Source organism: Monodon monoceros, unplaced genomic scaffold (genome assembly GCF_005190385.1).
Source record: "Monodon monoceros isolate NGI ecotype Baffin Bay Population unplaced genomic scaffold, NGI_Narwhal_1 Super_Scaffold_7, whole genome shotgun sequence".
NCBI classification, from domain to species: Eukaryota; Metazoa; Chordata; class Mammalia; order Artiodactyla; family Monodontidae; genus Monodon; species Monodon monoceros.
In genome coordinates this window covers 58,251,216-58,278,574 of record NW_021703784.1, presented here as the reverse complement: position 1 = coordinate 58,278,574, position 27,359 = coordinate 58,251,216, and the positions used below count along the sequence as shown (strand labels likewise).

The window sequence follows — 27,359 nt, the reverse complement described above, 5'->3', positions numbered from 1 at the left end:
TTTTTTTTTAAGGTATAGTCATTTAACCTAGTTCTTATAAACTGTAGTTATAAACTGTTAGAAGAGATCCTTTTTTAAATTCTGTTTCTACAAATTAGGAAATAGATATAGAGATACATCATAATTTGCTTCAAATTACACATCTCATTAAACCCCAGAGCAGTAAGGAGCTATTATAAACTTTTTGAGCACATGATTCAAGTTCTACACCCCATCTTATGACCATTTAGATATACTTCTATGGTGTGTTTTTCTAATTTGTGACATCATTGGGAACATCAGGCAGAATTTTTGTCTCTTGATAGATCACCTCTTCCTAAATAATTTTTATTCTTTTAAAGATTTCTGGGTATGTAGAGGTTGACTTCCTCCCTTCCTTAATAGTTTAGTCCAGTGGATTCTTTCTCTTCTAGACCAGTTGGATTATTTAGCTTGTCGAAGGCCCTTGTGTAGGTAGGGAACAACTAGGCAGTACATACCCACACACACGCGCATGCACGCGCACGCACACAGTATATACATATATACCGAAAATAGTAATGACTCTTCTGGATTTGGTTTCCTGTATTAATAGTACACGCACCAAACATTATCTAAATCGTAGAAAAAAACAGTAAAGTATGATATGTGACATTTCATTGTGCTTTAAATATTTTGATATCTCTTTTTTTTTTTTTGAAGCTAATTCTGTAAGATTGCAATGGCAAGTATAATGGAAGCCCTTCTGAATATAACAGTGTTAAAAGTGATTTTGTTGGATTCTTCTCTTCCTTAGGTCTCTCATTTTTCTAAGTATGGCCTTCAGGATTCTGATGAAGAGGAGGAGGAACGGCCATCCAAAACTAGTACAAAGAAGTTGAAGACTGCCCCTTTACCTCCTGCAGGCCAGGCCACCCCATTCCAGATGGCTCTTAATGGCAAACCAGCACCTCCGCCCCAGGTAGAGACGGGACAATGAATTTGAATGGAGTCCATGATACAGACGTTGAAAGCAAGTCATTCAGCTAGTACAAAGCTGTTTTATGACCCCGGAACTTTGAAGAGTACAAATGTATTGGCAATCATGTTAAGACAATTACAAGGGAGGGCATGAGGTGGTACGGGCATCTGTTGTTTACTTGAGAGATTCAAAGAATTCTCTTGCTGTTTGGATCATTCCTTCTACAGATTGTCATTCTTAAACACCTCCCTCTCTCTTCATTTGGACTTGCTGAATTCTCTGCTCAGTGATCAACTTAAGATAGTATTTTGCTTGTGTGGGTTGATGCAGAGTAAACCCGACTTCTGTTGACTACCTAATGTGCAGTTTAATCTTATTCTTTACCTCCATGGTTTTTTTAAAAGTTCAGGTTAGCTTTCTGCAAGGGTTTTTAACTCCATTTTTCTCAAGTTGTTTGCTTATACTTCAGGTGATCTCTTGATATTTGTATTTTGACAATACATAATCTTTATGAAAATACATAAAGCTTTAGAATACAAATGAATTGTTGGCTTGGGGAGAGTAGGGGCTACATCATTTATTGCAATTACCTGTACCACACTCTTTTTCAGTATTGTTAAGCCAGTATAAACCTTTTGTCCTTGTAAGGAAAGGTTTGTAATTTAAATATCAGGTAGTTTCTTTGCCAAATCATAAGGGAGTTTTACTTTCATTTGGATGTTGTTTATATTCAATCAGGTTATAACAGTTTTTTTCTGTGCTGCCATACTCATCTCAAAGAAGAGAACTTGATATAAAATGTCTTTGTAAAGCATCCTCTACCTCTCAGCTGCTAAAAGCAGGACCTTTGGAATTTTCCATGCTACAATTCTTAATGCTGAAGGCTGCTGAAATGTGCGATTTTTATGATTGATTAAATAATTTCTTGGGAGGCACTTTGGAGACTTTTGTGTATATATGTTCACGTTTGCGCGTACAGGGTGAGGGGGAGGGTATGATACAAGTGGGAAATGGGAAATATGTTGACTTTCATGTTTATAATTTTAGCCTTTAGAATACCCCTCTATTTAGAATACATCTCTTCTGAACTAAAGAAATGCTGTAAATGGACTTGGTTTTCCAATTACCCACATTCATTTTGTCTGAATCATATGCTTTGTATAATCTCTCTTTCCAGTCTTGCAGTATACTGTATTTCTTTGGATAAGAGTCAGATAGCCTTCTTTTCTGCCAATAAAAGTAATATGTAGGCTCCTTAAAGATACAGCTGAAAAAGAAAAGCTTCATCTTTTGGACAGGTAGAGCAAATTTATGTAATGTTGACCATCAGTGGTTTCTAGGCTCTTTAATTTCCAGAATACAAATAGTAAGAGATAACAATAAATTCCTGTGATGGCACTACAGTAGGTGAGAGAGTTCTTTTGAAAAACTGAGCACCAAAAAATTTCAGGAGAAGGTTCTAGGAAAAGGAGAGGTGGTAAGGATCAAGATGGGCAAAGAGAATATAGTGAATAGGTATCTTATTCAGATATCTCCTTTGATTGAGAAAGTGGGCCATCTTTGACCTTTTGGATGCAGAAGGGAGAAATGGGTAGACTTGTTTAGATATTTAGGCTAATGTGTTAGAACACTAACAGGGGACTTTGGAGAACTCTTTGTAATGCCCAGTGAGGTGTAATGCCCAGTGTAGTGCCCTAAGTGAGGTTAGGGGAAATGTCAGTGGTTGCACAGTTTTTTGAGTTATTAGCAGCAGGACCTACATTTTACTTGGCATGAGGAAAATACTTGAGCCATCTGAATAAACTGGAAACAGCACAGTCTTCTCATCCCAGTGTCAAGATGACTGTCTTCACATTGTCACCTGGCTCCCTGGAGGGGTTGATTTCCGTGATACGGTGTTCCTTCAGTCTGCTGTAGCTTTCTTTCCCCCACTGTACACAATCTCAGGTTCTCTGACTTTAGCTGGGGGGGGGTTGTCCTTAAGGCATTAGGAAGATATATAGTTTTGTTTAATGGTTACATTTATTCTACTATCTTTTGTATAATATCCTCAGTCCTGTCTTTGCAGTTCGTTCTTAAACCTTGCTTTGCTCCTAAAACAGCAAGTGAATCTAAGCAACCAGAAAACAGAAAGGTAACTATATTTTTATGTAATCTTCTCCTCTATGCCTTTTTTTTGGCTGCGCTGAATGGCTTGTGGGATAACAGTTCCCCGACCAGGGATTGAACCCCGGCCACAGCAGTGCAAGCACCAAATCCTAACCACTAGGCCACCAGGGAACTCCCTCTCTATGCCTTTTAAGTTAGAGAAAATGTTGGCAGAAAACCCTTCATCACAGGTGAATTAGGGCAGTTACAGAAACATTTGTTTGGTAGTTAGAACATTTATTCTAAAATGCTGATCTAAGACCCAATTTTCAGCCAACTGCATCAATATCTTGGAGAGCCCATGTATCTGGCATTGGGGCTCAGGCACATTTATATTTTAAATGCTTTCCCCCAAGTGATTGAGATATGTAGCCTCGTTTCGAAACTGTCAAAAGGCTTCAGATCTTTAGCAGTGATGTAGAGAGACATGTAGCTTTTTCCTAAGCCTTATACTGAAATGTAACTTGTGTTCAGTACCATCAAGACACACTAGTTGACTTGCTCAGAAACTTAGCATTGTTTACTTGGTGAGTACATTCAAATAACTTTAAAAGTTTTTTAAAGGAAAAAGTGATTAGAACTTAGAAGAAAGTTCCATTTTATCTTGTGTTTACTTGTTTTAAAAAGTGGCAGGTATCTAAATTTAGCCAGTGAATCAATATATATTTTAATTTATATTTTATGTAATTTATACATGTTATATATAAAATAATTCTATAGCCACAAGCCTTTTTCAGATATTCATGTTATTGAATCCTATGCCTCCTGCAGTAATATCCGTGAATGTATGTGTAGAAACATGCACACTTTCATGGGCCCTTGTAACCCTGACATGGGATTGCTCTTGAACACAGTATTGTTGACAGGGCTGATTTTCCAGCAAAATGAATATGAAACATTCTTTGCTGTTAGAAAACGAGTTGGAGGCAGGCAATAGTAGTACTTATATACTGGATTAGGCTGTTTGGCTGGGAGAACAATATGAATTATTTAAACATGGATTTGACCTTGGATTGGATATTTACCCTTTGTTGAATAAGGGTATCTTGATTTAACTTCATTGCATTACTTTATTTATTGGATTAAGAGATGCTGTATCTTTAGGGTATTGTTTACATGAGGAAGATTCTTTTGAGCTGGAGAGTGGAGGTTTCTAAAAACATTAAAGGTTTCAGTTGTGAAACATCACCCTGCATATATCTAAATAGAGTCATTTTGTAGATCTTGTCTGTTTACTTAGTATTTGATGGGCTTCTTTTTTTTTTACCCCCTTCTTTCCTTACTCAGGTCCTTCTGTGTCACCAATTTTTTTTATTGTCTACTTTTCTTTCTAGTACTGGCTTTGAGGAAGCACCTGATCTCCCAAGATTTCTCTGAAAATAACATCTGTTGGGGTAGTTTGTTGAAATTACTTAGATATACTTAAATGAAATCCACACATGGGGTTTCTAGGAGTTTACCAGGTCCTCATAGTTTCAAATTCACTTCGCCCTGTCCACTTATTAGATGACAGTAGCTTTGAAGTCTATGCATGAGGATGAAACAAATAAAACCTTGATCCTTAGCTTTCTTAAAGATAGGCTGAGTCCCTTAGGTCTCTAATCTAGTTACTTGATGAAATCCTGCCACTGCCTAAAAGTGTTCTAAGTGAGCATCTGTTGCTGTCACTGTTATTCCTTTGTTGAATAGTATAGTAAATTGCAACCCTCCTCCTCCTTCCTTTCCTCGCACCTATACTCGCTCCTTATCTTTCATAGGTATTAGCTTTTTCTACTGCGTGGCAGACACTGCATTAGCCAGTAGAAATAACAAAGTGTTTTGGTGAATTTAACAATGTGCTTGGTGTTAGATACAGAAAATAGTAGGCTATAATCTCTACTTTCAAGCCTTCACAATCTGGTGGGTCAAATATATATATGTGTGTGTGTGTGTGTGTATGTGTGTGTACACACACACACAAGGAATTATACCATGATACAGTGTATAAAATAGGTATAGACAAGGTGTTATGGGAGCCCAGCAGAAGAGGGTATCCTGACAGGCTGACAGAGGATGGGGAATTTCAGAACTATTCCTAAAGTGAATTGGTTAAAAGTTAACAGACCAGAGGGCATTGGAGTGTTCCCATGATTCATGTAATTATAATGGGAGGATCACCACCAGGGCTGCTTTTAATTTTTTTCCAGAATTTTAAAACGTAAAAGTAGTTAGACCTGCCTGTAGCCTCCCCAATAGGTAAAAAATAGTATCATTTTGTCTTTTAACCATTATTTATCTAGCCTCCAGTTTGTTAGAGCAGTCCTTGGGGATTGTTCACAACTTAAGTGGCAGTTCACCACGTTTCCAACACCTCAACTTTTCTACAGTTATAGATGGAAATAGTCATTCTTTTAGTAAGGATATTTGTTAAAGGAATTCAGGGGAGTAATAGATAATATACCATTGAAAAGTTTAAAGTTTAAAAAGTTATGCTAATGGTTGTTTCTTGGTTCAAAGAAATCATGAAACTTTTTTTTTTAACCACCTATTGTACAATAGCATCCATTTGAAGTTTAGCATGAAATAGGCCACTCATGAAAGATAAGCCAAAAATTGTGGAAGGTTAGTAATCTACAGATGAGATTATGGAAGAAAACTAATTGGAAGAACTTTTAGATTTGAGAATGTTTCGTAAATTGGCTTAGCCGCTTGTTAACATTTTAACCAGGTCATATGCAAGTTTAGGACATATTTAATGAATTTGCACTGAGCCAATTTTACAGTGTGTTTCAGCTTTATGAATGTTTACCTTTTCAAACCATAGACTGTTAATCATGGCTGTATCTTTAAAACTGCTTAATAAATGTAAATCTAACTCTTGACACATTTAAACATAAAGGAATTATTCCCAGATAAAAATTGTTCCTAATAGAACTTTGTTTTTTCTTTTGGGAAATTAGAGTACACGTTCGTCATCTGATATGATACTGCACAGGTAGAGCCCAGCTAACCTTAGGATTCAGTCTCCTGAAAGATAAACTCCAGGCCCAAAATTGTGTTTGTGATAACTAGAAATTTATGTCTAAATGTTTTCTTTAAGAAAATGCAGAGTTACTGGAGACTTTGATATTTGTATCTTTTATTCTCTTTTCCCAATGGCTTCTGACTGCAAGGAATGTGAGGGAAGGGTAACCCTGTATAAATCAGAAAATTATAGTTGCTAACTAAATCAAGTAAGGCATAATCTTTGTCTCAAGAAGACCATATGTTCAGTATGGGTGCTGGCTTAGGTTCCAGGCTCCAGACCATAATATTACAAAAGGGTGATTCCATGAATCCTCATTTGGATCCCAAGTACTAATAGAGGAATTTTGGGGTAATTTTTAAATCCTCTTTAGCAAATATGCTACCTCACATTATGATGGAATGGGCAGAATCTAATATTGTTGTATCATATTTTGAATAAAGTAAATATGGTCTAGAAGCTTTGTGTCTATTTGGTGTCGTTTAATGCTGCTTCCCTGATCTTTCTGCTGTCTACAGAGCCAGAGCCCAGAGGTGGAGCAGTTAGGGAGGGTTGTGGAACTGGACAGTGACATGATAGATATCACCCAGGAGCCAGTTTTGGATTCCATGTTAGAAGAGAGCGTGCCTGAGGATCAGGAACCTGTGTCTGCCTCAACACACATTGCGTCTTCACTGGGAATTAATCCACATGTCTTACAGGTGAAGTCCTAACCCACCCTTACTACAACAGGAATCCAAACTAATATTTATCTTCCCTTCATAACATCAGGCTTTTTCTTTCATTAATCACTTAAGAGCGTTGAGTGGTCGCTGGAATGAGAAAAACCAGGAATATGGCCCATGTTTAGGCATCATTTTCCCATTCGTGGGAGGAAGGCTATAGTGAGATTCAGAAGACCTGGATTCTAACCCCAGTTTTGTAACTGTTACTGTGTGACTTTAGGCAAGTCATTTAATGTGAGCACTATAAAATATTAATTTCATTTACTTTACAGAGAGGTTTTGAAGCTCTGGAAAGTGCTCCACAGGAGTTTTGTTTGTTCATTTGTTTATTTTTTCTTTTTTTAAAATTGTAGTTACAAGTTTCTTTAAGCTCTGTCTCAACTTCCCCCCGCCTGTGCCTTTTGTCATTTTATGAATTTAGCCTTTGACTTATATTTGACTTTGAAATTAATTCATTCAGCAGACATGTGAGCAACTGCTGTGTGCCAGCCTCTGGTGAGACTGTATATACAAAGCAGAGGAGTTTTATATAACTTCTGTCCTTCAGGCACATACAGTGGAACAGAGTCACACAAATATTATACTAGCTCTGGACACAGCCTGAGACAGAGCTTTTTAAAAAATTGGTCGTTGTAAACTGCATTTTTCTTTTATGGCCTTTGGATTTTGGGGAGCACATTCATTCTATAGATATTGCCTTTTTAGATCATGAAAGCATCATTGCTTGCTGATGAAGAAGATGTAGATATGGTCCTGGATCAACGCTTCAGTCGCCTTCCTTCTAAAGCAGATACGTCTCAAGAAATCTGTTCTCCCAGGCTCCCCATTTCAGCAACTCACTCATCAAAATCCCGTTCATTAGGTACTGTAAAAGATGCTCTTTTGCAAGAAAGCTGCAAAGTCTGGCTTTTCACATATCTTCTTCTAAGCTGAGTTGACTTCTCTAGCAAACAACTCCCTAAAGGCATATGACATAATGATGCCAAGCAGAAATGTACTCTTATAAATGTACCTGTTAGGTGGGGCCAGTTTTTAAAAAACATGGTCACTGGTGCAGATGCAGAAGTTGTATGGAGAAAAAAAGCATTTGTTTTGTTGGGGGGCATGTTTTTATTTGCTTATGAGTGTGGGTTAGATAGTAAACTCAGATTTCCTAATTTTTATCATACCTTAGAGGAATCAGCAAGTTGTCTTGCTCTGTACTCTTTTTGTGCAGTTCTAACACTATCCTTATTGCTTTCTAGGGGCAAATGTTGCTTCTTATAATGTGCAAAACTTTTCAGATTTCTACCTTTCCCTAAACCTTCCCAAATGCCCAGGACAGCAGTTGCCTGTACATTTTAAAGCTTTTCTTATCTCTTCTAGTGGGCTTGTAACTATGTGGGATTGGAGGTAGAGTATTGATATCAACAGAGGAGTTCAGCAGGTGTAATTTCAAAACGGTTTGAAAGCCAGAGGAACTACCAGGAAGATATTTGTTATATTGCCTTAAAAACTAAATTTTTGGGCTTCCCTGGTGGCGCAGTGGTTGAGAGTCTGCCTTCCGATGCAGGGGACACGGGTTCGTGCCCCAGTCCGGGAAGATCCCACATGCCGTGGAGCAGCTGGACCCATGAGCCATGGCCGCTGAGCCTGCGCGTCCGGAGCCTGTGCTCCACAACAGGAGAGGCCCGCGTACCAAAAAAAAAACAAAAACAAAAAACTAAATGTTTATTTTTCAATTTTTTTGAGTACCCTAGTTAACTTTCCTTTTTAAAAATACTTTAATAAAGCATCAGTTAAACATTTATAGCAAGCTTTTCCATAATGAACACTACATGAAAATCTCATACTTCAGTAACTAAGTCCTTGCTTTAGACAGGAAATACATAAAATTGGAAAACAGGCAAAAATAACAAGAACTATCCTTCTGAAAGGCATATATGCAATCACAAGATGCCTCTGAAAGGCATATATGCAATCACAGATAGGTTTCTGTTGTCTTTAAGTCTGACATTGAGCACTGGAGTGGTATGAATTTGACTTTTGATCTTACCAACTTTTTATATTGACTAAGAAAGGTTACATTTGGCATTCTGATAAGGGCATGCGTATTGGTGTCAGACTTAGCTGGGTTTATCTCTTAGTTCTGCCACTTAGTAGCTTTGTGGATTTGGACAAGTCACTTAACTGAGCCCAGTTTTCCCATCTATAAAGTGAGGACTGTAATGTTCTTCATTTAAAGTTATTGAAGGATGAAATGAAACAGTGTATATAAATGGCTTATATAGAGTCTGCTGCAGATAAGTGCTAGATAGTTTTTTTAAATAGTAGTAGTAGTAGTAGTAGTTGTGTTATTAATGTTGTTATTGTTGGTGACATCATCATCATTAGAATTCCTGCCTTGATTTCCTGTGTGAAAGAGGAATTTCTGTAGAGTCTGATATAAGCTACTCCTGGTCATCTATATGTGATTTAAGTAGCTTAATAAAACTATAATTTCAGCCTTGATGGTTGTTGTTGTTCAAGAATCAATAGACTGTATTTTCTAATAGTCTTTTTTTTTTTCCTTATTTTAGTAGGTGGGTTACTACAATCAAAATTTGCAAGTGGAACTTTTCTTTCACCAAGTGCCTCTTTACAAGAGTGTCGCACTCCCAGAACATCGTCATTGATGAATATTCCATCCACATCCCCTTGGTCTGTCCCTCCACCCCTGACCTCTGTGTTTACGGTGCCCAGCCCAGCCCCTGAGGTTCAGTTGAAAACAGTGGGTACACGCAGACAACCAGGCCTAGTCCCTCTTGAAAAGTCTGTCACCTATGGAAAGGGGAAACTCCTGATGGACCTGGCCCTATTTATGGGACGCTCATTTCGGGTTGGTTGGGGCCCTAACTGGACTCTTGCTAATAGTGGAGAACAGCTGAGTGGCCCTCAGGAACTGGAAAATCATCAGATTGCTGATTCTATGGAATATGGATTCCTGCCTAATCCAGTAGCTGTTAAATCGTGAGTCACGTATTCTTATGCTTTTTGAGAAGGGCAACGTGGTAGGTGAGAAAAAGCTTTTCATCACCAGGAGACCCATGTTCAGGGCCCTGCTTTGTGATCTTTCTAGATATATTCTTAGCACAATTTTATTTGTATAATTAAAAGCTAAAATGATTAATAGCTCCATTTGTACCATCAAGGTATGAAGAGTATGGAATAGTTATCTAATGGTTAAACTTTAGGTGGAAAAGTAACAGACTCAAAGCTAATGCTGCAGCATTCCTTGAGTTTTCATCCTTTTTATTGCATTAGTCATTTTTCTATTTTCTCACTTAGATATTGGTAATATCTTCATAAGTAAGGTATATTCTCATTAAAGCACATTCCCTGTGTCTTAGACTTAATAAGGTAAATGTATGAACTGTGGATAATCCATACACAAGTATTTGGAAATAAGATGACATCTGATAATTATACATGTTATATATCTCTACACAGTTCCCACCATTAATATTTACATATGTATGATTATAGTTCTGTATATACTTTATATACTATATATTACCGTACTGATTTTATATATATATATAAAAATATGTATAGTGTTCTGGTAGTCATTACGTAGTATGCATACAGTTTTTTGTAAAATTTGTAACATTTTTTTATTTACTTTTCATAATTGTAACAAACCGCTATCTTTACTACAGATTGTGACTATGATCACCTATTATTATTAGTTTTTAAAGTTGATTTTGAAGAAATAAAAAATCAACAGCATCTCTTGTACCTCACAATTAGGAATATTGATCCTAAACCCAGGTTATCCATGATATCATGATATTTTAGAGATTGTTAATGTCAGTCCTAAAAATTGGATCAAGGCTGCTCAACTGTATGCTGATCTTAATTGAGAGTCACTTCTTTAGTATCTGTAAGCTTAGCCTCATGACTTTTGATACTGATAACTCATAATGAGTTAAGTGTGGTTTGAGAAACGGGTGTCCCACAGTAGCTTTTGACCATTGGATTTCATAGTATCCATATACATGCAGAGCCATTTCCAGGTCTAATTGTACTGACTCCTATGCCTATTATAATCTGGCCTGAGAAGGCTTGGGATTCTTTTTTTTTTTTAAACCTTGGGATTCTGAATGCATGGGTCAGGTAATTTGCTCAATATATATCAAATAAGTTCATTATAGTTTGATATTAAGAAACAAATTTTCTTTAAAATCAAAGTGGAATGTTTTGTGTCCTATTTTGTAATTATAAAAAGAAACAAAGGTTTCATTGTAGGAAAATTCTACCATCTGTCTTTTCTTATTTGTTATTTTCTCTTGTAGCCTAACTGAGTCTCCATTCAAAGTTCATTTGGAAAAACTCAGTTTGAGGCAAAAGAAGCTGGATGAAGACCTGCAATTATACCAGACATCTCTGGAGCTTAAATTAAAACATAGCACTGTCCATGTGGATGAGCTGTGTCCTCTCATTGTCCCCAATCCGGGAGTTGCTATCATTCATGACTATGCAGATTGGGTTAAGGAAGCATTAGGAGACTTACTGGAACCACAAAGTAAGTATGGACTATACTTCTAACCCTTGATGCCCCAGGAACAGGAGTAGGAGCATATGTTCATAGGAGGACACAGTTTCCTTGTGCCAATGTAGTGGTGGATGCCTGAGCTTACACTTATCTGTAGTTGAGTTGGGATGAGCAAAATCTCAAGCAGGAAGAAATCACATCATTGTTTATCATTACTCTTAGGCCACTGTTCAAAGGAACTGTAGCCAGTCACATCCCGTGGGCTTATAAAATTAGATCCCTTACCCCACCCGGAGAACATAGCAGGCGAGAGATCCTACCTAAGTCCTACCCATTCTTCCATGTCCAACTCAAGTCCCACTTGTTCTTCCCAGCAACTTTGGTGGTTATAACTTCCCTTCCTGACTTCTCTCACTATTACCTCTCTATAATGATTCTGATCATGTTTTTCTGAACCAGTACTTCCATAAAGGGCTTTTCTAATTTGGGCACTTACTATTTCAAGTAGAAAAATTACATGTTTCACACAACATTTCACGTCACTTTTACTGAAAAATGGGGACTATTAGAATGTTCCATACCACACGTTTTGGGAATTGTTTATGTTCATTTCTTTGTGTTTGCTGTAGTTGTCTTCTCTCTTCAAATATGTGAGTCATCTTCCCAATGCATACTTGTAAGTAGCTTAAGGTGGTAAACAGTGCTTCCTTTTTGTTTTCCTTTGTGAGGGGCAATATAGCATTAGTGGTTAAGAGTATAGAGTTGGACTCTGAGTACTTGAGTTTGAATCCTGGCTCTGTTACATCTTGCCTGTAACCTTGAGCAAGTCACTTAATGATCTGTACCTCAGTTTCTTCATCTGTAAAATGAAGGTGGTAACTATTGTATAGTTATATTGTGTAGATGAGAGTTGGTTTACTCCTGAGTGCTTTGAACAGTATCATTTAGGCTCACTAAAATGTTAGGCTGTGCCTATAGCAGATAATAATCCCTCACAAGTTTTCAGAGCACTTTATATTTCTTAAAGCATTTTTTGAACAGAATTTGATCAAATTAGAGGATTTTTCTCTATCGTTTGAGACTATATGTAGCCATAATTAGGCTAGAGGAACCTGTTTAAAGGAGCCTGGAGTTACATTTGTTATGTAAGTACCATGGATACATGGAGTGAGCAGGCAATACCACACATCTCTGGAGCTTGTAAGACACAGGTGAGTGAGGTGGAGACAGATTCAGGGAAATCAACTTGAGTTGTTGTTTGGGGTATTTATTAATTTATGTATTTTTAATGCCACATTGAAGTGATCCCCTCTCTGTAGTTATTGTATGGCTTCATGTCATTGCATTATTTTCCTGTCCCTTCCTTAGTTGTGAAGCACTGGAGCCTAACGTGGACATTATGTGAAGCTCTATGGGGCCACCTGAAGGAGCTTGACAGCCAGCTGGATGAGCCCACTGAATACATTCAGATTCTGGAGCGAAGAAGAGCTTTCTCTCGCTGGCTGTCCCATACAGCTGCACCTCAAATTGAGGAGGAAGTCTCCTTAACCCGAAAAGACAACCCTGTGGAGGCTGTCTTCAGCTACCTCACGGGCAAGAGGATCAGTGAGGCCTGCTCCCTGGCCCAGCAGTCAGGTGGGGCATACCGTCCTTCTCTGCACCCCTGCCTACTTCCTACTCACTGTCCCTACCCCTTAATCGCGCGTTTGCCCTTGTCTTCTAACCTGAATGTTAAGTATAAACTTCCCAGGAAGATCGCCGGTTCCTCCAGAATAGGTAGGGACTCTGTCTTCCAGTTTTCCTTTTATAACCTTAGATAAATTTTATTTATCTATCTATCTATTTATTTATTTTTTGGCTGTGTTGGGTCTTCGTTGCTGCGCGTGGGCTTTCTCTAGTTGCTGTGAGCAGGGGCTACTCTTCGTCGCGGTGCACGGGCTTCTTATTACAGTGGCTTCTCGTCGTGGAGCATGGGCTCTAAGCACGCGCACGGGCCTCAGTAGTTGAGGCTTGCAGGCTCTAGAGCGCAGGCTGAGTAGTTGAGGTGCGCGGGCTTAGTTGCTCCGCGGCATGTGGGATCTTCCCGGACCAGGGCTTGAACCCATGTCCCCTGAATTGACGGTCCGATTCTTAACCACTGCGCCACCAGGAAAGTCCCTAGAATTTTTTTATTGCCTCAAGCCTTTGTACTTAAAATTTTTTATTAAAAGAGATTACTGGACTCTAGAGAGTGAAAAACTCAACCATTTTCTTTATATCATACATTTGTTTTTCCTCTAGGTTTGAGTTTGCCATTTCTCAGTGTCATTATATAGTACCTGCTAGTTGGGCATGTTTACAGTTATGTCATCTCAGTTTTCACTATAGACCTTTGAATCAAATGATACTTCCCTCCATTTTACAGATGAGGTGCCTTGTGTAGGGTCACAGAAATAATAGTAGATCTGACACTGAACTCTGTGTACTATATAATCTATATGTAATTAGTTTAAGCTACAATACTTTGAAGGTTTTCTACCCAAGCCAAAAACGTTAAGTTCTTGATCAGTATTTTAGCACTACTGCAGAGAGCAGTCAGAGGTGTTTCTTGAGGGCCAGAAGAAACAAAATAATGCCCCCAAGTGTTTTCCCAAGTCTATAAATTCTCAGTATCACCAGAGAACTGTTTCTCTTGTAGGTGATCATCGTCTTGCCCTTCTTTTATCCCAGTTGGTTGGCAGCCAGTCGGTCCGGGAGCTGCTTACTATGCAGCTGGCAGATTGGCATCAGCTCCAGGCTGACTGTTTCATCGAGGAGGAGAGACTGCGTATCTTTGCCCTCTTGGCTGGAAAACCGGTATTTTTCTCTTTTCTCATAAACTTACATAAATTTTCTCATAGATTCAGGATTGCTTGAGGTTAAGGCAAAGAGCTATCTTTGTAAATTGTACACTATTACATATAACTAAGCAACTTGTATTTAACTTTCAGCAGAAATATTTTCAAATTTTAAAATATTGTGGGGAAGAAATACTGGTTATATAGAAATTAAAATGTTAAAATTCACCATATCCCATATCATAGTGATAAACAACATAATTCATTGTCTGTCTTTCTAGACATATTTTAAGTCTGTTTTGACATATATGTGTGCATATTTACACTTGTTATATATTCAAATAAAATGAATTATATGTAGCAGTTCTGCAACCTTTTTTTTAACTTACTGAATATGATCATTTTTCATGTTGTGTGGCCTCTCTTTTTTTAATAGCCACTTCTCTTCCATTTTATGAATGATGTATCATAATTACTTTAAGCCAGTTTTCTTGCTGCCTACCCATTTTGCTTGCCATCTTAAAGTCAATTTCCAAAAATGAAATCACTGATCAGAATTTATTCACATCTTAAAGTTGGCAGCTGTGGTCAATGAGTGGTTCTCACCTCTTCTCAGCACTTACTGTCTAAGTCCACCCTATCACCTGCTACAAAGGGACTGTGTATTTTATATCTGGATCATTAACACTGCTATTTAAATCATTTAGAATCAACTTGAGTAAGTGAGCAACGTGCAGGCCTGGCCAGTAACAAGGTAATGTATAATGTAGAGCTGTGATGGTGATTTTGTCTCCTGTAGGTATGGCAGCTCTCAGAGCAGAAGCAAATCAATGTGTGCTCACAGTTGGATTGGAAAAGGTCCCTGGCTATCCATCTTTGGTATTTGCTCCCACCAACAGCCTCCATTTCCAAGGCACTCAGCATGTATGAAGAAGCATTTCAGGTATATGTATCCAGTATAGCCAAACAAAAGAGTCCTGGTAGGATTTCTGTTTTTGCCAGAAAAGTACTACAGAGAAAAAACCATCAAATCACATTTCATAATACTTTTTCCTAACTGCTTTTGGAAAAGTACCATAGAATTGAAATGGACACAGGAAATCTGATGGGAAACTTCTTCAAGTTTCTGCTTCTATTTTGTTTAATACGATGAGTTTCCACAATTTATTTTCTTACTGCTGTTTTCCTGCCTCAACATTGGAGGGTTTTTCTTCATTCCTAATGCTGTCTTATTCCTTCAGGAATTCCCTGAGATACAGCCTGACCTCGTGTTTAGTATAGCCCCAAATTAGCAGGTCTGAAATTTGCCTCTAAATATCACTATATATCATATTCCTTGTCCATTTGGAGGTTAAAGGATTATTAATGTTTTTAATGCCATTATTTGGTTCTTCTCTTACTGTTCATTTTTATTGTCTTTGATATCATTTGCCAGAATTATCAGTATTTGTCAGGAAAAAGAGAACACTAAAAAAAATTGAGTGTAATAAGAATTGTGGCAAGAAAGGTGGTGGGGTTAGAGCTGTCTGAGGTCTTTGCCAGTCCACTGAAGGCAGGTGGAATATGTCACTGATCAAAATAAGTTTAAAATCCTTGAAACACTCCTTTAGAGGATGTCGCACCATTCTTAATACACATCTGAGTAACTGAGACACAGTAGAATCTAGTGAAACATACTAGCAGCTGATGTATTGTTTTATCAAATTCTTAACTTCAGAATACCTCTGAGGGTGACAGATACGCCTGCTGCCCACTTCCCTCATACCTGGAGGACTCTGGCTTTGTGGTAGAGGAGGAGCAAGACTCACAGAGACCTCTTCAAGATGTCTGCTTTCACCTTCTAAAACTCTATTGTGACAGGTAAATCAGAGCCATATGTTATAGTCACTCGAGGGTTCCATGAGCCCTAGGGAGTCCTTTCCTTTTTATATGTGGTCAAATTGCCCTAAGTCTATATAAATTACCAAAATATAACTTACAGTAATTGAGTGCAAAGACCATGGGAACTGGAATTAGAAATCTAAAAATTCCCATTTTAAATCAACTATACTTAAATGAAATTGTTTTTTAAAAATCTAAAAATTATTTTAATCGACTTTAATGAGATACAGTTTTATACATAATGAATTTGTGGTTTGATATGTTTTAATGTAATCTAACTACCATCACTATCAAGGTAACATGTACATTACCCTCAAAAAGTTACCTCATGTCCCTTTGCAATCAGTCTACACCACAGACAGCTACTGACTGACTTTTCATTACTGTAGATTAGTTTTGCTGTTATAGAATTTTATGTAACTGGGATCATTCTGTATGTTATCTTTTGTGCCTGGCTTCTTTTACCCAGCATAGTGATTCTGAGATTTATCCATGTTAATATGTGTATCAGAAATTTATTTATTTATTCATTTGTTAATGGGCAGTTTTCTTGTTTTGGGCTGTTAAGAATAAAGCTGCTATGAACATTTGTATCTAAAAATGTTTGTATCATTTTGCATTCCCACCAAGATCTGTAATTGCTCCATATCCTCTTCAAAACTTGGTATTGTCAGCTTTTAAAATTTTACCATTTTAGTGGACACATAGTGGTGTGTCATTTTTGTGTGCTTAATAAGAAATTAATATAATATATTAACATGCTATGATATCTAATCAGATAATCAAAACTATCTCAGAGCTGTCTTTTTACCTTATCAGAAACACTGAGTGGTTTTCTCCAGTCAAAAGTATTAGCTCACATCTCATTTCATTTCTTTATTTAAATACCTTCTTTTAAATTAACTGTATTAATTATAGAATAATACAGTCTTTTATTGTGGTAAAATACACATAATTAAAATTGTGTTTTAATTTGCATTTCCCTAATGCCCAATGGTGGCAGGCATTTTTTCATGTGCTTATTTACCATCTATCTATATATCTTCCTTGTTGAAATCTATTTGAAACCTTTTGCCCCCCTTTTTTTAATAGGGTCGCCTAATAGTTATTGTGTTGTAATAGTTCTTTATATATTTAGGATGCAAGTCCTTTATTATAAATGTGTTTTTGCAATTATTTTCTCCCAGTACACAGGCACAGAAGTTTTACATTTTTATAAAGTCCAATTTATTGAAGTTTTTAAACTATAAAATCAGTTTCTTTAATAGATACAGAGCTGTCGAGGTTTTTTATTTATTCTTGAGTCAGTTTTGCTCATTTGTTTTTCCTAAGGAATTTGTCTGTTTCACCAAAGTCACCAAATTTATTAGCATAAAGTTCTTTATAACATTTCCATATTCTTTTATTTATTTATTCATTCATTCATTCACTCATTTTTGACCGCGTTGTGTCTTCGTTGCTGCACGCGGGCTTTCTCTAGTTGGTGGCGAGCAGGGGCTACTCTTCGTTGTGGTGCGCGGGCTTCTCATTGTGGTGGCTTCTCTTATTGGGGAGCCACGGGCTCTAGGCGCACGGGCTTCAGTAGTTGTTGCACATGGACTTAGTTGCTTCGTGGCATGTGGGACCTTCCTGGACCAGGGGTCGAACCCGTGTCCGCTGCATTAGCAGGCAGATTCTAACCACTGAGCCACCAGGGAAGTCCCTCCTTATTCGTTTTTTAAAATTATTTATTTATTCATTTTTGGCTGCATTGGGTCTTTGTTGCTGCACGCGGGCTTTCTCTAGTTGCAGTGAGCGGGGGCTACTCTTCATTGCGGTGCACGGGCTTCTCATTGCGGTGGCCTCTCTTGTTGCAGAGCACGGGCTCTAGGCGCACAGGCTTCAGTAGTTGTGGCACGTGGGCTCAGTAGTTGTGGCTCGCGGGCGCCAGAGCGCAGGCTCAGTAGTCATGGCACACGGGCTTAGCTGCTCCGCGGCATGTGGGATCCTCCCGAACCAGGGCTCAAACCCATGTCCCCTGCATTAGCAGGCGAACTCTTAACCACTGCGCCACCAGGGAAGCCCCCTTATTCTTTTTTAATGTCTGTAGGATGTGTGGCTGTGTCTCTTTCTTCCATGATATTGGTATTTGTGTCTTCTCTCTTTTTCTCTTGATTAGTCTGTCTCCAGCTTTTGGTTTCACTGGTTATCTCAATTAGTCAACTAGCTCAAAATGAATCATAAACCTAAATGTCAAACTTAAAACAATAACCTCTTAGAAGAAAACCTTTGCAACTGTGGGTTAGGCAAAGATTTCTTAGATACCAAACACATCCATAAAAGAAAAAATTGATAAATTGGACTTTAACAAAATTAAAAACTACTACTCATTAGACAGACTGTTAAGAGAATGAAAAGATGAGCCACAAATTGGGAGAAGATACTTGCAATTCATATATTTGATAAAGGACTTTTATCCAGAGCATGTAAAGAATTCTCTGAACTCAATAATAAGAAAACAATCCAATTTAAAAATTGGGAAAAATATTTAAAGGGATGCTTCCCCAAAGAGGACGTACATATAAAGCCCATGAAAAGTTTTTATCAGTAGACATCAGGGACATGCAAATTAAAGCCGTCATGGGATGCCACTACCCATCTATTAGAATAGCTAAAAATTAAGACACCTGCACCAAATGTCATCATGGAAGCGGAGCATTTGGAATTCTCAACCCTGCTGGGGGAAAATGTAAAATAATACTGGCACTTGGAAAAACAGTTTGGCGGCTTAAAAAGTTAAACATACGGCTACATACATATGATCCAGCCATTCCACTCCTAGGTATTTACCCAAGAGGAATGAAAACATATGTCTATTTATATGTTGATAGCAGCTTTATTTGTAAAGGTCCAAAACGGGAAACAACCCAAATTTCCATCAACAGGTGATTAGATAAGCAAATTGTGGTACATCTATACAATGGAATACTATCTCAGCAGTAAGAAAGAATGAACTGTTGATAAAATGCAACAGCATGGTGAATCACAAAATACTTTTACTTATTTTTGAAGCGGTGAGAAAAAAAAAATACCCCCAAAAAATGTACCTACTGCTTGATTCTAATTTATGTAAAACTCTGGAAAATGCAAACTAATCTATAATGATAGAAAGATCAGTGGTTGCCTGGGAAGGGTAGGTGTAGGGAGGGGCAGGAGAGAGGGATCACAGAGGGACTTAAGGAAACTTTTGGAGGTGATGGGTATGCTTGTTATCTTGACCTTGGTGGTAGTTTCACAGGTGTATATATATGTTTAAACTTATGAAAATTGTACATTCTAAATATGTACAGTTTATGTCAATTTTTCTTATTTATTTATTTTTGCGGTACGCGGGCCTCCCACCGCCGCAGCCCCTCCCGTCGTGGAGCACAGGCCCCGAACGCACAGGCCCAGTGGCCATGGCTCACGGGCCCAGCCGCTCCGTGGCATGTGGGATCCTCCCGGACTGGGGCACGAACCCGTGTCCCCCGCATCGGCAGGCGGACACTGCACCACCAGGGGAAGCCCTGTATGTCAATTTTTTTAATGTCAAAAAAAAAGAAAAAAGGAAGAGGAAGAAAAGCATATATCTCAAAGTGTCAGAAATAGAGAAACCAAAGCCTGAATGAGATAATAAAGTGTTCTTCTCATGTAAGGTAGAATTGCTATGACTAAAACCCTTACATAAACTGTAAGGAACTGCACTGTATAATGGCCGTTATTCTCATAATACTACTTTAAATTAGTTTTTAAATATAATTACTTATTCACACTAGCCATATTTCAAGTGTTTAATGTGGCTAGTGGCTATCTTATTGGTCAAGGCAGATTATAGAACATTTCCATCATCACACAGAGTTCAGTTTGACAGCACCGGTCAAGAAAAAACTACTCATTACTTGGGGAGGTGTTAGGAACTTGTAAAATGTCTGGGATCTTAGGTGAAAGGGAAAAGTTTTGGTTGATAATCAAGGCCCAGATCTTTAAAACTTTTAGGTGTGGGATCTTAGTTCTTACTGTTCTTATGGTCTGGAACTTGGAAGCTAAGAACATAAAACAACAACAAAAAAGACTAGTTAGCTGTTCAAACAAACAGGTGAAGTAGCATTCCAGCAACTTCAGATAGTAAAACAACCTGAAAGATACTATATATATTTTTTGATAGATCTTTATTGGAGTCTAATGGCTTCACAATACTGTGTTAATTTCTGTTGTACAACAAAGTGAATCAGCCATATGCATACATATGTCCCCATATCCCCTCCCTCTTGCGTCTCCCTCCCTCCCATCCTCCCTATCCCACACCTCTAGGTCATTGCAGGGCACCGAGCTGATCTCCCTGTGCTACGCGACTGCTTCCCACTAGCTAACTATTTTACATTCAGTAGTATATATATGTCGATGCTACTCTCACTTCGCCCCAGCTTCCCCTTCCCACCCCATGTCCTCAAGTCCATTCTCTATGTCTGCATCTTTATTCTTGCCCTGCAACTAGGTTCATCAGTACCTTTTTTTTTTTTTTAGATTCTGTATATATGTGTTAGCATATGGTATTTGTTTTTCTCTTTCTGACTTACTTCACTCTGTATGACAGACTCTAGGTCCATCCACCTCACTACAAATAACTCAGTTTCGTTTCTTTTTATGGCTGAGTAATATTCCATTGTATATATGTGCCACATCTTCTTTATCCATTCATCTGTTGATGGACATTTAGGTTGGTTCCATGTCCTGGCAATTGTAAATAGTGCTGCAGTGAACATTGTGGTACATGACTCTTTTTGAATTAACGTGTATTTTCAAAATCGTTAAGAAAAATAATTGATACTACAGTGAAAGAATGGAAGGGAGAGAGTTGTGAAGACTCCCTGTACCAGGATGGTAAAAATAGACCAAACAACTACCAGCACACCTGGTAGAAGAGCCACCGAAGACGAGGTGCCTTGGTTTTTGGTAGATCGGTAATGTGGCTGAACCTAGAGGAGGAAGACTATAAGGCTTATGATGCTTCTGCTCCCGGCTGCCTGCCTTTATTGTTTTGTAAGCTGTAGCTGAGACAGTTGACTCGTCCAGTACAGGTGGTCTGCTAGCTGGGTTTGGTAACTCTCAGCACGTTCTCCTTTGCAGACATTATGATCTCAACCAGCTGCTGGAGCCTCGAAGCATAACAGCAGATCCTTTGGACTACCGTCTAAGCTGGCACTTGTGGGAGGTGCTGCGGGCTCTTAACTACACCCATCTCTCAGAGCAGTGTGAGGGTGTGCTGCAGGCCAGTTATGCTGGCCAGCTGGAAAGTGAGGGGCTCTGGGAGTGGGCCATCTTTGTCCTCCTGCACATTGACAACTCAAGGTGAGTGAGAAGCCGTCAAACACACTGGTTGCATCCAGCGCTACAGGGCAATGCCAAAGGAATCAGTCTCTTAGGGTTCAGTTCAGCAAGTAAGTGTTTAGAATGTATTTTTGGGTCCAGCCTTGTGATAAACCTTAAGACAGTTCAACCTGCAGCCCAGACTGTCTCTGTATTCATGTGAACACGTTAGAAAGAAGATTGCCTTTGATTAAGTGCCAAATCGTGCTATTTATCATAAGGCCTCCCAGTAGTCCGAGAAGGGAGAAGAGATCTCTGTGAACTGCAGAATCTCTGAGTCTCTCTAGAGATAAGATTCAAAGTATGTGTAAAATTGGTATAGGAAATAATTAAGTGGGAAGGAAAGATATGCCCGGGTGGAGAAACCCCATTAACTAGGCACAAATTCCTTGAATGTGGCATGTTTAGAATTATGCAGAAATAGTGCTGTCCGAGTTGGATCTGTGGAGTAATGGTTGGCAGGGAGGGCCCCTGCTTTTTCTTTACTGGCCCTTCCCTTTCCATCCACCCACCCCTATCCCTCAAGTTTGATAGTGTTGTATTTACCTATTTACCAATACAATCTTGCTTAGATGTGTAATGTTTTGGTTCTTTGTGCTGAACAAAAACCAGAGAAACATCTCTGTTCCATGCTTTAAATGAGATGAAGTTGGAGGTTTTTTGTTAATGGTAGCAGCATGGCATAACACTAAGAACAAAAACATTTATATAATACTTTGTTATATAATGCTTTTATATATCTTTATACACTGTTGCAAGTACTTTAAATATATTAACTCATTGAATGCTCATAATGAACCTATGAGACACTCTTACTGTCTATTTTATAGATGAGCAACCCAAGGGATAGAGAGATTAGGTAACTTTTGTTCAAGGTCACATAGCTACTAAATGGCAGAGTGAGCCTTTCAACTCAAGACACCCAGAGTCTGTGCTCTTAATCATTGTACTATACTATCTGTCATGTCTTAGGGCATGGAAAGAAGTTGTTTTGTAGTCAGAGCTTTCTAAATTCTGGCTCCACCATGTACTCACTTTGACCTAAGGTAGAGCTTACTTCACTTTTGACTTTGAGTAAAGACACTCTCTAGACCTCAGTTTTTTTAAATATTAATCTCTATTCAAAGGTGACTGTGGAATTAAAAGTGTAAAGCATCCAGCACAACCTTACTTTTAAGGTATTTCTCTTTCCTCTTGCTCCTTACCAGGAAACAAAATGATCCCAGAATTTTCCTCTGAGTTTATTTAAACACATTCATGGAGAATTTCACGTGGTAAAAGGCTGGCTGATGGGATGATTGATGATTGGCTGTGGGAAAGCAGATCCTATTTCCTAAAGGGGAGGAAAAAAGGAGGCAGTTGTCATGAGATTGGGAGTCCTTTGAAAAAGCTAGGAGTTGAGAAAAGAATCTTAAGATGAGGAGAATAGCTTTGATCTGAAATTAAAATGACTGATCCTTTGGCCCAGACATAGAAGGACTCTATTTAAGTGGCCTTGAGAGCAGAAAGATTGAGTTTAGCCTAAGTCTAGCAGTAAAGAGAAAATGAATTAGGAAGGCTGATGACTTTTAAGGGAAAAAACGACCTGGAAGAGACCTTATGTTTAAAAACTACTTTGTTTTCTTGCATTGACCACGTAAGAGAGAGGGCAGGGAGGAGGTTAGGAATAAACTGCAGAGTGCTTGGTGGATCTAGAATTCCCCTATCCCAGTCCTTCATCTCCTGTTAGAGAAAGGAAACAAAGAAATGAGCCTACTGGGATGAACACACACACACTACTATATATAAGATCGATAAACAACAAGGACCTACTATAGAGCACAGGGAACTCTACTCAATATTCTGTGATAACCTATATGAGAAAAAAATCTAAAAAAGAATGAATATATGTACATGTATAACTGAATCACTTTGCTGTACACCTGAAACTAACACAACATTGTAAATCAACTGTACTCCAATAAAATTTTTAAAAAGGAAAGAAATGAGCCGAGTCAGGAGAAAATCTTTTCAGGGTAGTGGGCAACCTTCCCAAGAGTATTCGTTTTCAGACTTTTTTGACCATGAAAATATAATGTTTTTACAGAATGCTTCTATTCTGTTTCATTTTAAAAATTAATGCTGGTGTGATAGCTTTTTAAGTGAAGTTTGAGGTGATCCGCTAAGGGTCAGGACCTGCAGTTTAAGAGACTGCCTCACGGGCCACTGTGAGCTGTCTGAGGCAGCCTTCTCCATCAGTGAGAATGAGATTTATCCCAGCTGACCTTTCCTCCTGTAGCATGCGTGAGAAGGCTGTTCGAGAGCTGCTTACGCGGCACTGCCGACTGTTGGAGACCCCTGAATCGTGGGCTAAGGAGATTTTCCTGACCGAGAAGCTTTGTGTGCCTGCTGAGTGGATTCATGAGGCCAAAGCAGTGCGAGCACACATGGAATCCAACAGGCACTTGGAGGCCCTCTATTTATTTAAAGCGGGGCACTGGAACCGCTGCCACAAACTCGTCATCCAGCACTTAGCTTCTGGTGAGTGCTTCAGACTAGGGCCTGTGTCTCCTGGTATTACCCCCAATTCTTCCAGTCTCTGAGCCCATGATGAGTCAGGCCAGAAATGATGATCAGAACAGGGTATGGCAGACTTGAATCAGATCACACTTTGTAAAAGCTCTCTGTGCAGAAGATGCTTGGTAAGGGTGAGGGGCGGGGTCAACAGCAATATTGTTACATTCCCATTTGCCAGGAATATTCTTGATATTCACTAATTATGTTAAACTCTTTGTTTATTTAGGGAGTTTTATTCAGCAACACCAGAAATATCTGTTTGGGAAACTGAAGCCAGAAATTCTTCACAGTTTTCTTAAGAGAATTTCAAAATATCTACTGTAATTCTCAAGTCTCACCCAACATAATTTTCCCTTTCTTCCTGTCTTAGATCTTTCTGCCATGTCCTTCCTTTGTGCACTTTTGGTCAATGTTTTGTTTCTTCAGATGCCATTATTAACGAGAACTATGACTACCTGAAGGGGTTCTTGGAAGACCTGGCACCCCCGGAGCGCAGCAGCCTAATCCAGGACTGGGAGACATCTGGGCTTGTTTACCTGGACTACATTCGGGTCATCGAAATGCTCCATCATATACAGCAGGTGCCTGAGTTCCTTAAACCACGGCCTAGTTTCCCCTTTCCCTGGCCCACAGAGCCATAGCGACCTCCAAAGGCTTGAGCAACGACTTGAAAAACTCATTGGCAGAGATAGCACTGTCAGTGTAGGAGGGATTTTTTTTTTTTTTTTTTTTTTGCGGTACGCGGGCCTCTCGCTGTTGTGGCCGCTCCCGTTGAGGAGCACAGGCTCCGGATGTGCAGGCTCAGCGGCCATGGCTCACAGGCCCAGCCGCTCCACGGCATGTGGGATCCTCCCGGACCGGGGCACAAACCCGTGTCCCCCTGCATCGGCAGGCGGACTCTCAACCACTGTGCCACCAGGGAAGCCCAGGAGGGATATTTTGATGAAGCCAATTTGATGTAGTTACTATGACAGCTCTATCAAAACTTTAAAACGTTTTTTGGTGCTTATTGCCAAGTAGTGTGTACAATGGACATTCCTAAGCCTTGTCCATAGTCAGTCTCCTCCCCTTGTTCTCATCTTTTCCCCTAGTTTTAAATGAGAAGCTTAGGGTTGAGAGATAAAGTAAGGTCAGAGATTTGGTGAGGATGTTTCACATAACATTTGGCATGAAAGTAATTGATTTCTGTTGTTAACAAAGCCAAAATTCCTGTTAATATCTGCATAATTAAATGCTGATTCTTAGTTGGAGTCAGGAGACTTAAATTAAGTGCTGGCTTGGGCTCCACCTCTCACTGTGTGCTCTTAAGAAATCAATACCATGTTTGTGAACCCAGATTTATGTAGATTTTTGGTGCAGTGTTAAAGCCTGATAGTTACATGGTTCACGAATGGTGATTTCAAGACTTGCCCAATCCTAGGCCCTGTATACTATATTGTTTTCCTGTTTATAATTGCTAAGGTCTCGTCTTATCCTCAGCGACTAGGCTGGATGGTGGTGACATGGCACTGCCGGCCAGCTTCTTGGGTTTTCCCCTCCCTCACCTCACTCTTGTTTCAGAGTGTTGCATAGTCAGTCTATGGGTAGGGTTGGAGTGATGGGAGCTCCTCTTGGCCTAATTGGTTCCTCTGCTTCTTTGTAGGTGGATTGCTCAGGTTATGAGCTAGAGCAGTTACATACCAAAGTGACCTCGCTGTGCAACCGGATAGAGCAGATCCAGTGTTACAATGCCAAGGATCGCCTGGCTCAGTCAGGTCAGCCTCTCGCCTCCTCCCCCTTCCTGCCTGCTCATTGCCTGTCTTTATGATTATTATACCCACACCTCACCCCCAGTCCTTTGGTGCTTACTCTGCTCTCTTTCTCCAGACATGGCCAAACGTGTAGCCAACCTGCTGCGGGTGGTACTGAGCCTTCAGCATGCCCCTGATGCAACCTCCGACTCAACGCCAGACCCTCAGCGAGTCCCTTTGCGCCTGTTGGCTCCCCACATTGGCCGGCTCCCCATGCCTGAGGACTATGCCTTGGAGGAACTGCGCAGTCTCACACAGTCCTACCTGCGGGAACTGACTGTGGGGAGCCAGTGAGCCCCAGGCTCCGCGCACCACACTCACATGCCGATTCACACTCACTACGCAGAGGTCCCCTACGATGAGTTGATTGGCACCATTTGCCATTCTCTGGGTTGGCCATGGAATCCACCCTCCCTTCCTGCTGCCCAAGCAGCAACCTCCAGTTGTTCACGGCTTTCTTAATACTAAACACAGCATAAGGGCTTTTGGAACCCCCAAAAAAGGATCCAAGTCTCTTTTTTACCATCCTCAAGACTATTCTTTTTTTTTTTTTCCCTTTCTTTTTGTAAATGGTCAGTAAAGCGTCGGTAAAGCACCTTTGGCAGAATTCCCGCACCCCCTAAGAACCAGGGAATGCTTTTCCTCCCTCAGCCATTCTGGATCTTGTGACTCGATGCCAAACTGCTACCCTACTCCTACTCCTGCCCTTTTATACTAGGACTCTTTAGAAGGAGTGGGACAGGTGATGGGACAAATGTGTTGACCTAGGACTGTCCTCCCTTAACAAGTGAACTATCCACAGAAGGAAGGAGAATCTGTCTCTGAAGTAGGTTGTTGATTAACACTGACTTTTGGCGTCAGAAGAGAGTTGGACTGAATTAGGAAGCAGAACAGGGTCTTCTGACCCATTTAGGGTAGAAGTGAGTGCCTGCCATCGAGGGGTGGGGCTTCAAGGCTTGATTGTTCTTCCTGCCTTGAATGTTCTGTGAACACCAAACCTTCCCCGTGCAGGAGCTCTTGGTACCAGATCACACATCTCTGGGAAACTCCCAGAATTCAGTTTGGTGCCTGGTTTTCAGTCATCTTGCTAGGCCTCCTGTCTGGATTTGCCTGAAGAGTTTGGATGAAACGTGGCAGGTTGGGTAGCCCTCCCTGTCCCTCCCACTCTAGCCCAGAGCATTTCCCACCCTCCATTTACAGTCCCAGATGGTGAAACCATCACTGAGGCAGGCAAGGATCTGGGCTTCAGGGGGAGGCAGGGGGCTTTTGCTACACTGCTGCCCACAGCTGTGGGGAGCCCCAGGTAACGGTCTGAGACTGTGGTGTGAGGGCTGTCACAGACAACATGGCATGCCTCCCTGGGTCTTCATGCATGAAGATTACAGAAAGGATTTTATTAAAAAGTATATATATATATATATATATATATATGTGTGTGTATATATATATATATATATATATGACCTAGATTATTTTCCTCTTTTTCTGAAGCTACTTTCTTAAAAAAAATAAATAAAATGAAATGTTTATAGCATTCCTGGTATTGGCTTTCCTTTTGTGGTTTTGAGCCTTCTTGTCCCAAGGAGCTTTATGGTGGCCTT

General features: G+C 39.6%; 1 protein-coding gene across 4 annotated transcripts in view; it reads left to right on the top strand.

Annotated features, from left to right (window-relative positions):
• The window catches only part of NUP98 (nucleoporin 98), a 98,537-nt gene extending 72,167 nt beyond the window's left edge, over positions 1-26,370 (top strand). For 3 of the 4 annotated variants that reach the window (XM_029207535.1, XM_029207534.1, XM_029207532.1), the window contains 14 exons: positions 776-940; positions 6,611-6,793; positions 7,523-7,679; positions 9,376-9,805; positions 11,131-11,360; positions 12,699-12,965; positions 14,008-14,165; positions 14,946-15,089; positions 15,864-16,006; positions 21,173-21,394; positions 23,691-23,932; positions 24,395-24,549; positions 25,611-25,722; positions 25,835-26,370. In XM_029207535.1, coding sequence (XP_029063368.1) covers positions 776-940; positions 6,611-6,793; positions 7,523-7,679; positions 9,376-9,805; positions 11,131-11,360; positions 12,699-12,965; positions 14,008-14,165; positions 14,946-15,089; positions 15,864-16,006; positions 21,173-21,394; positions 23,691-23,932; positions 24,395-24,549; positions 25,611-25,722; positions 25,835-26,052 — 2,826 coding nt within the window. In that variant the 3' untranslated portion in view covers positions 26,053-26,370. The remainder of the gene's footprint in view (positions 1-775; positions 941-6,610; positions 6,794-7,522; positions 7,680-9,375; positions 9,806-11,130; positions 11,361-12,698; positions 12,966-14,007; positions 14,166-14,945; positions 15,090-15,863; positions 16,007-21,172; positions 21,395-23,690; positions 23,933-24,394; positions 24,550-25,610; positions 25,723-25,834) is intronic. The other variant, XM_029207533.1, reaches the window with a different exon arrangement.
• The last annotated feature ends 989 nt before the right edge of the window (positions 26,371-27,359 follow it).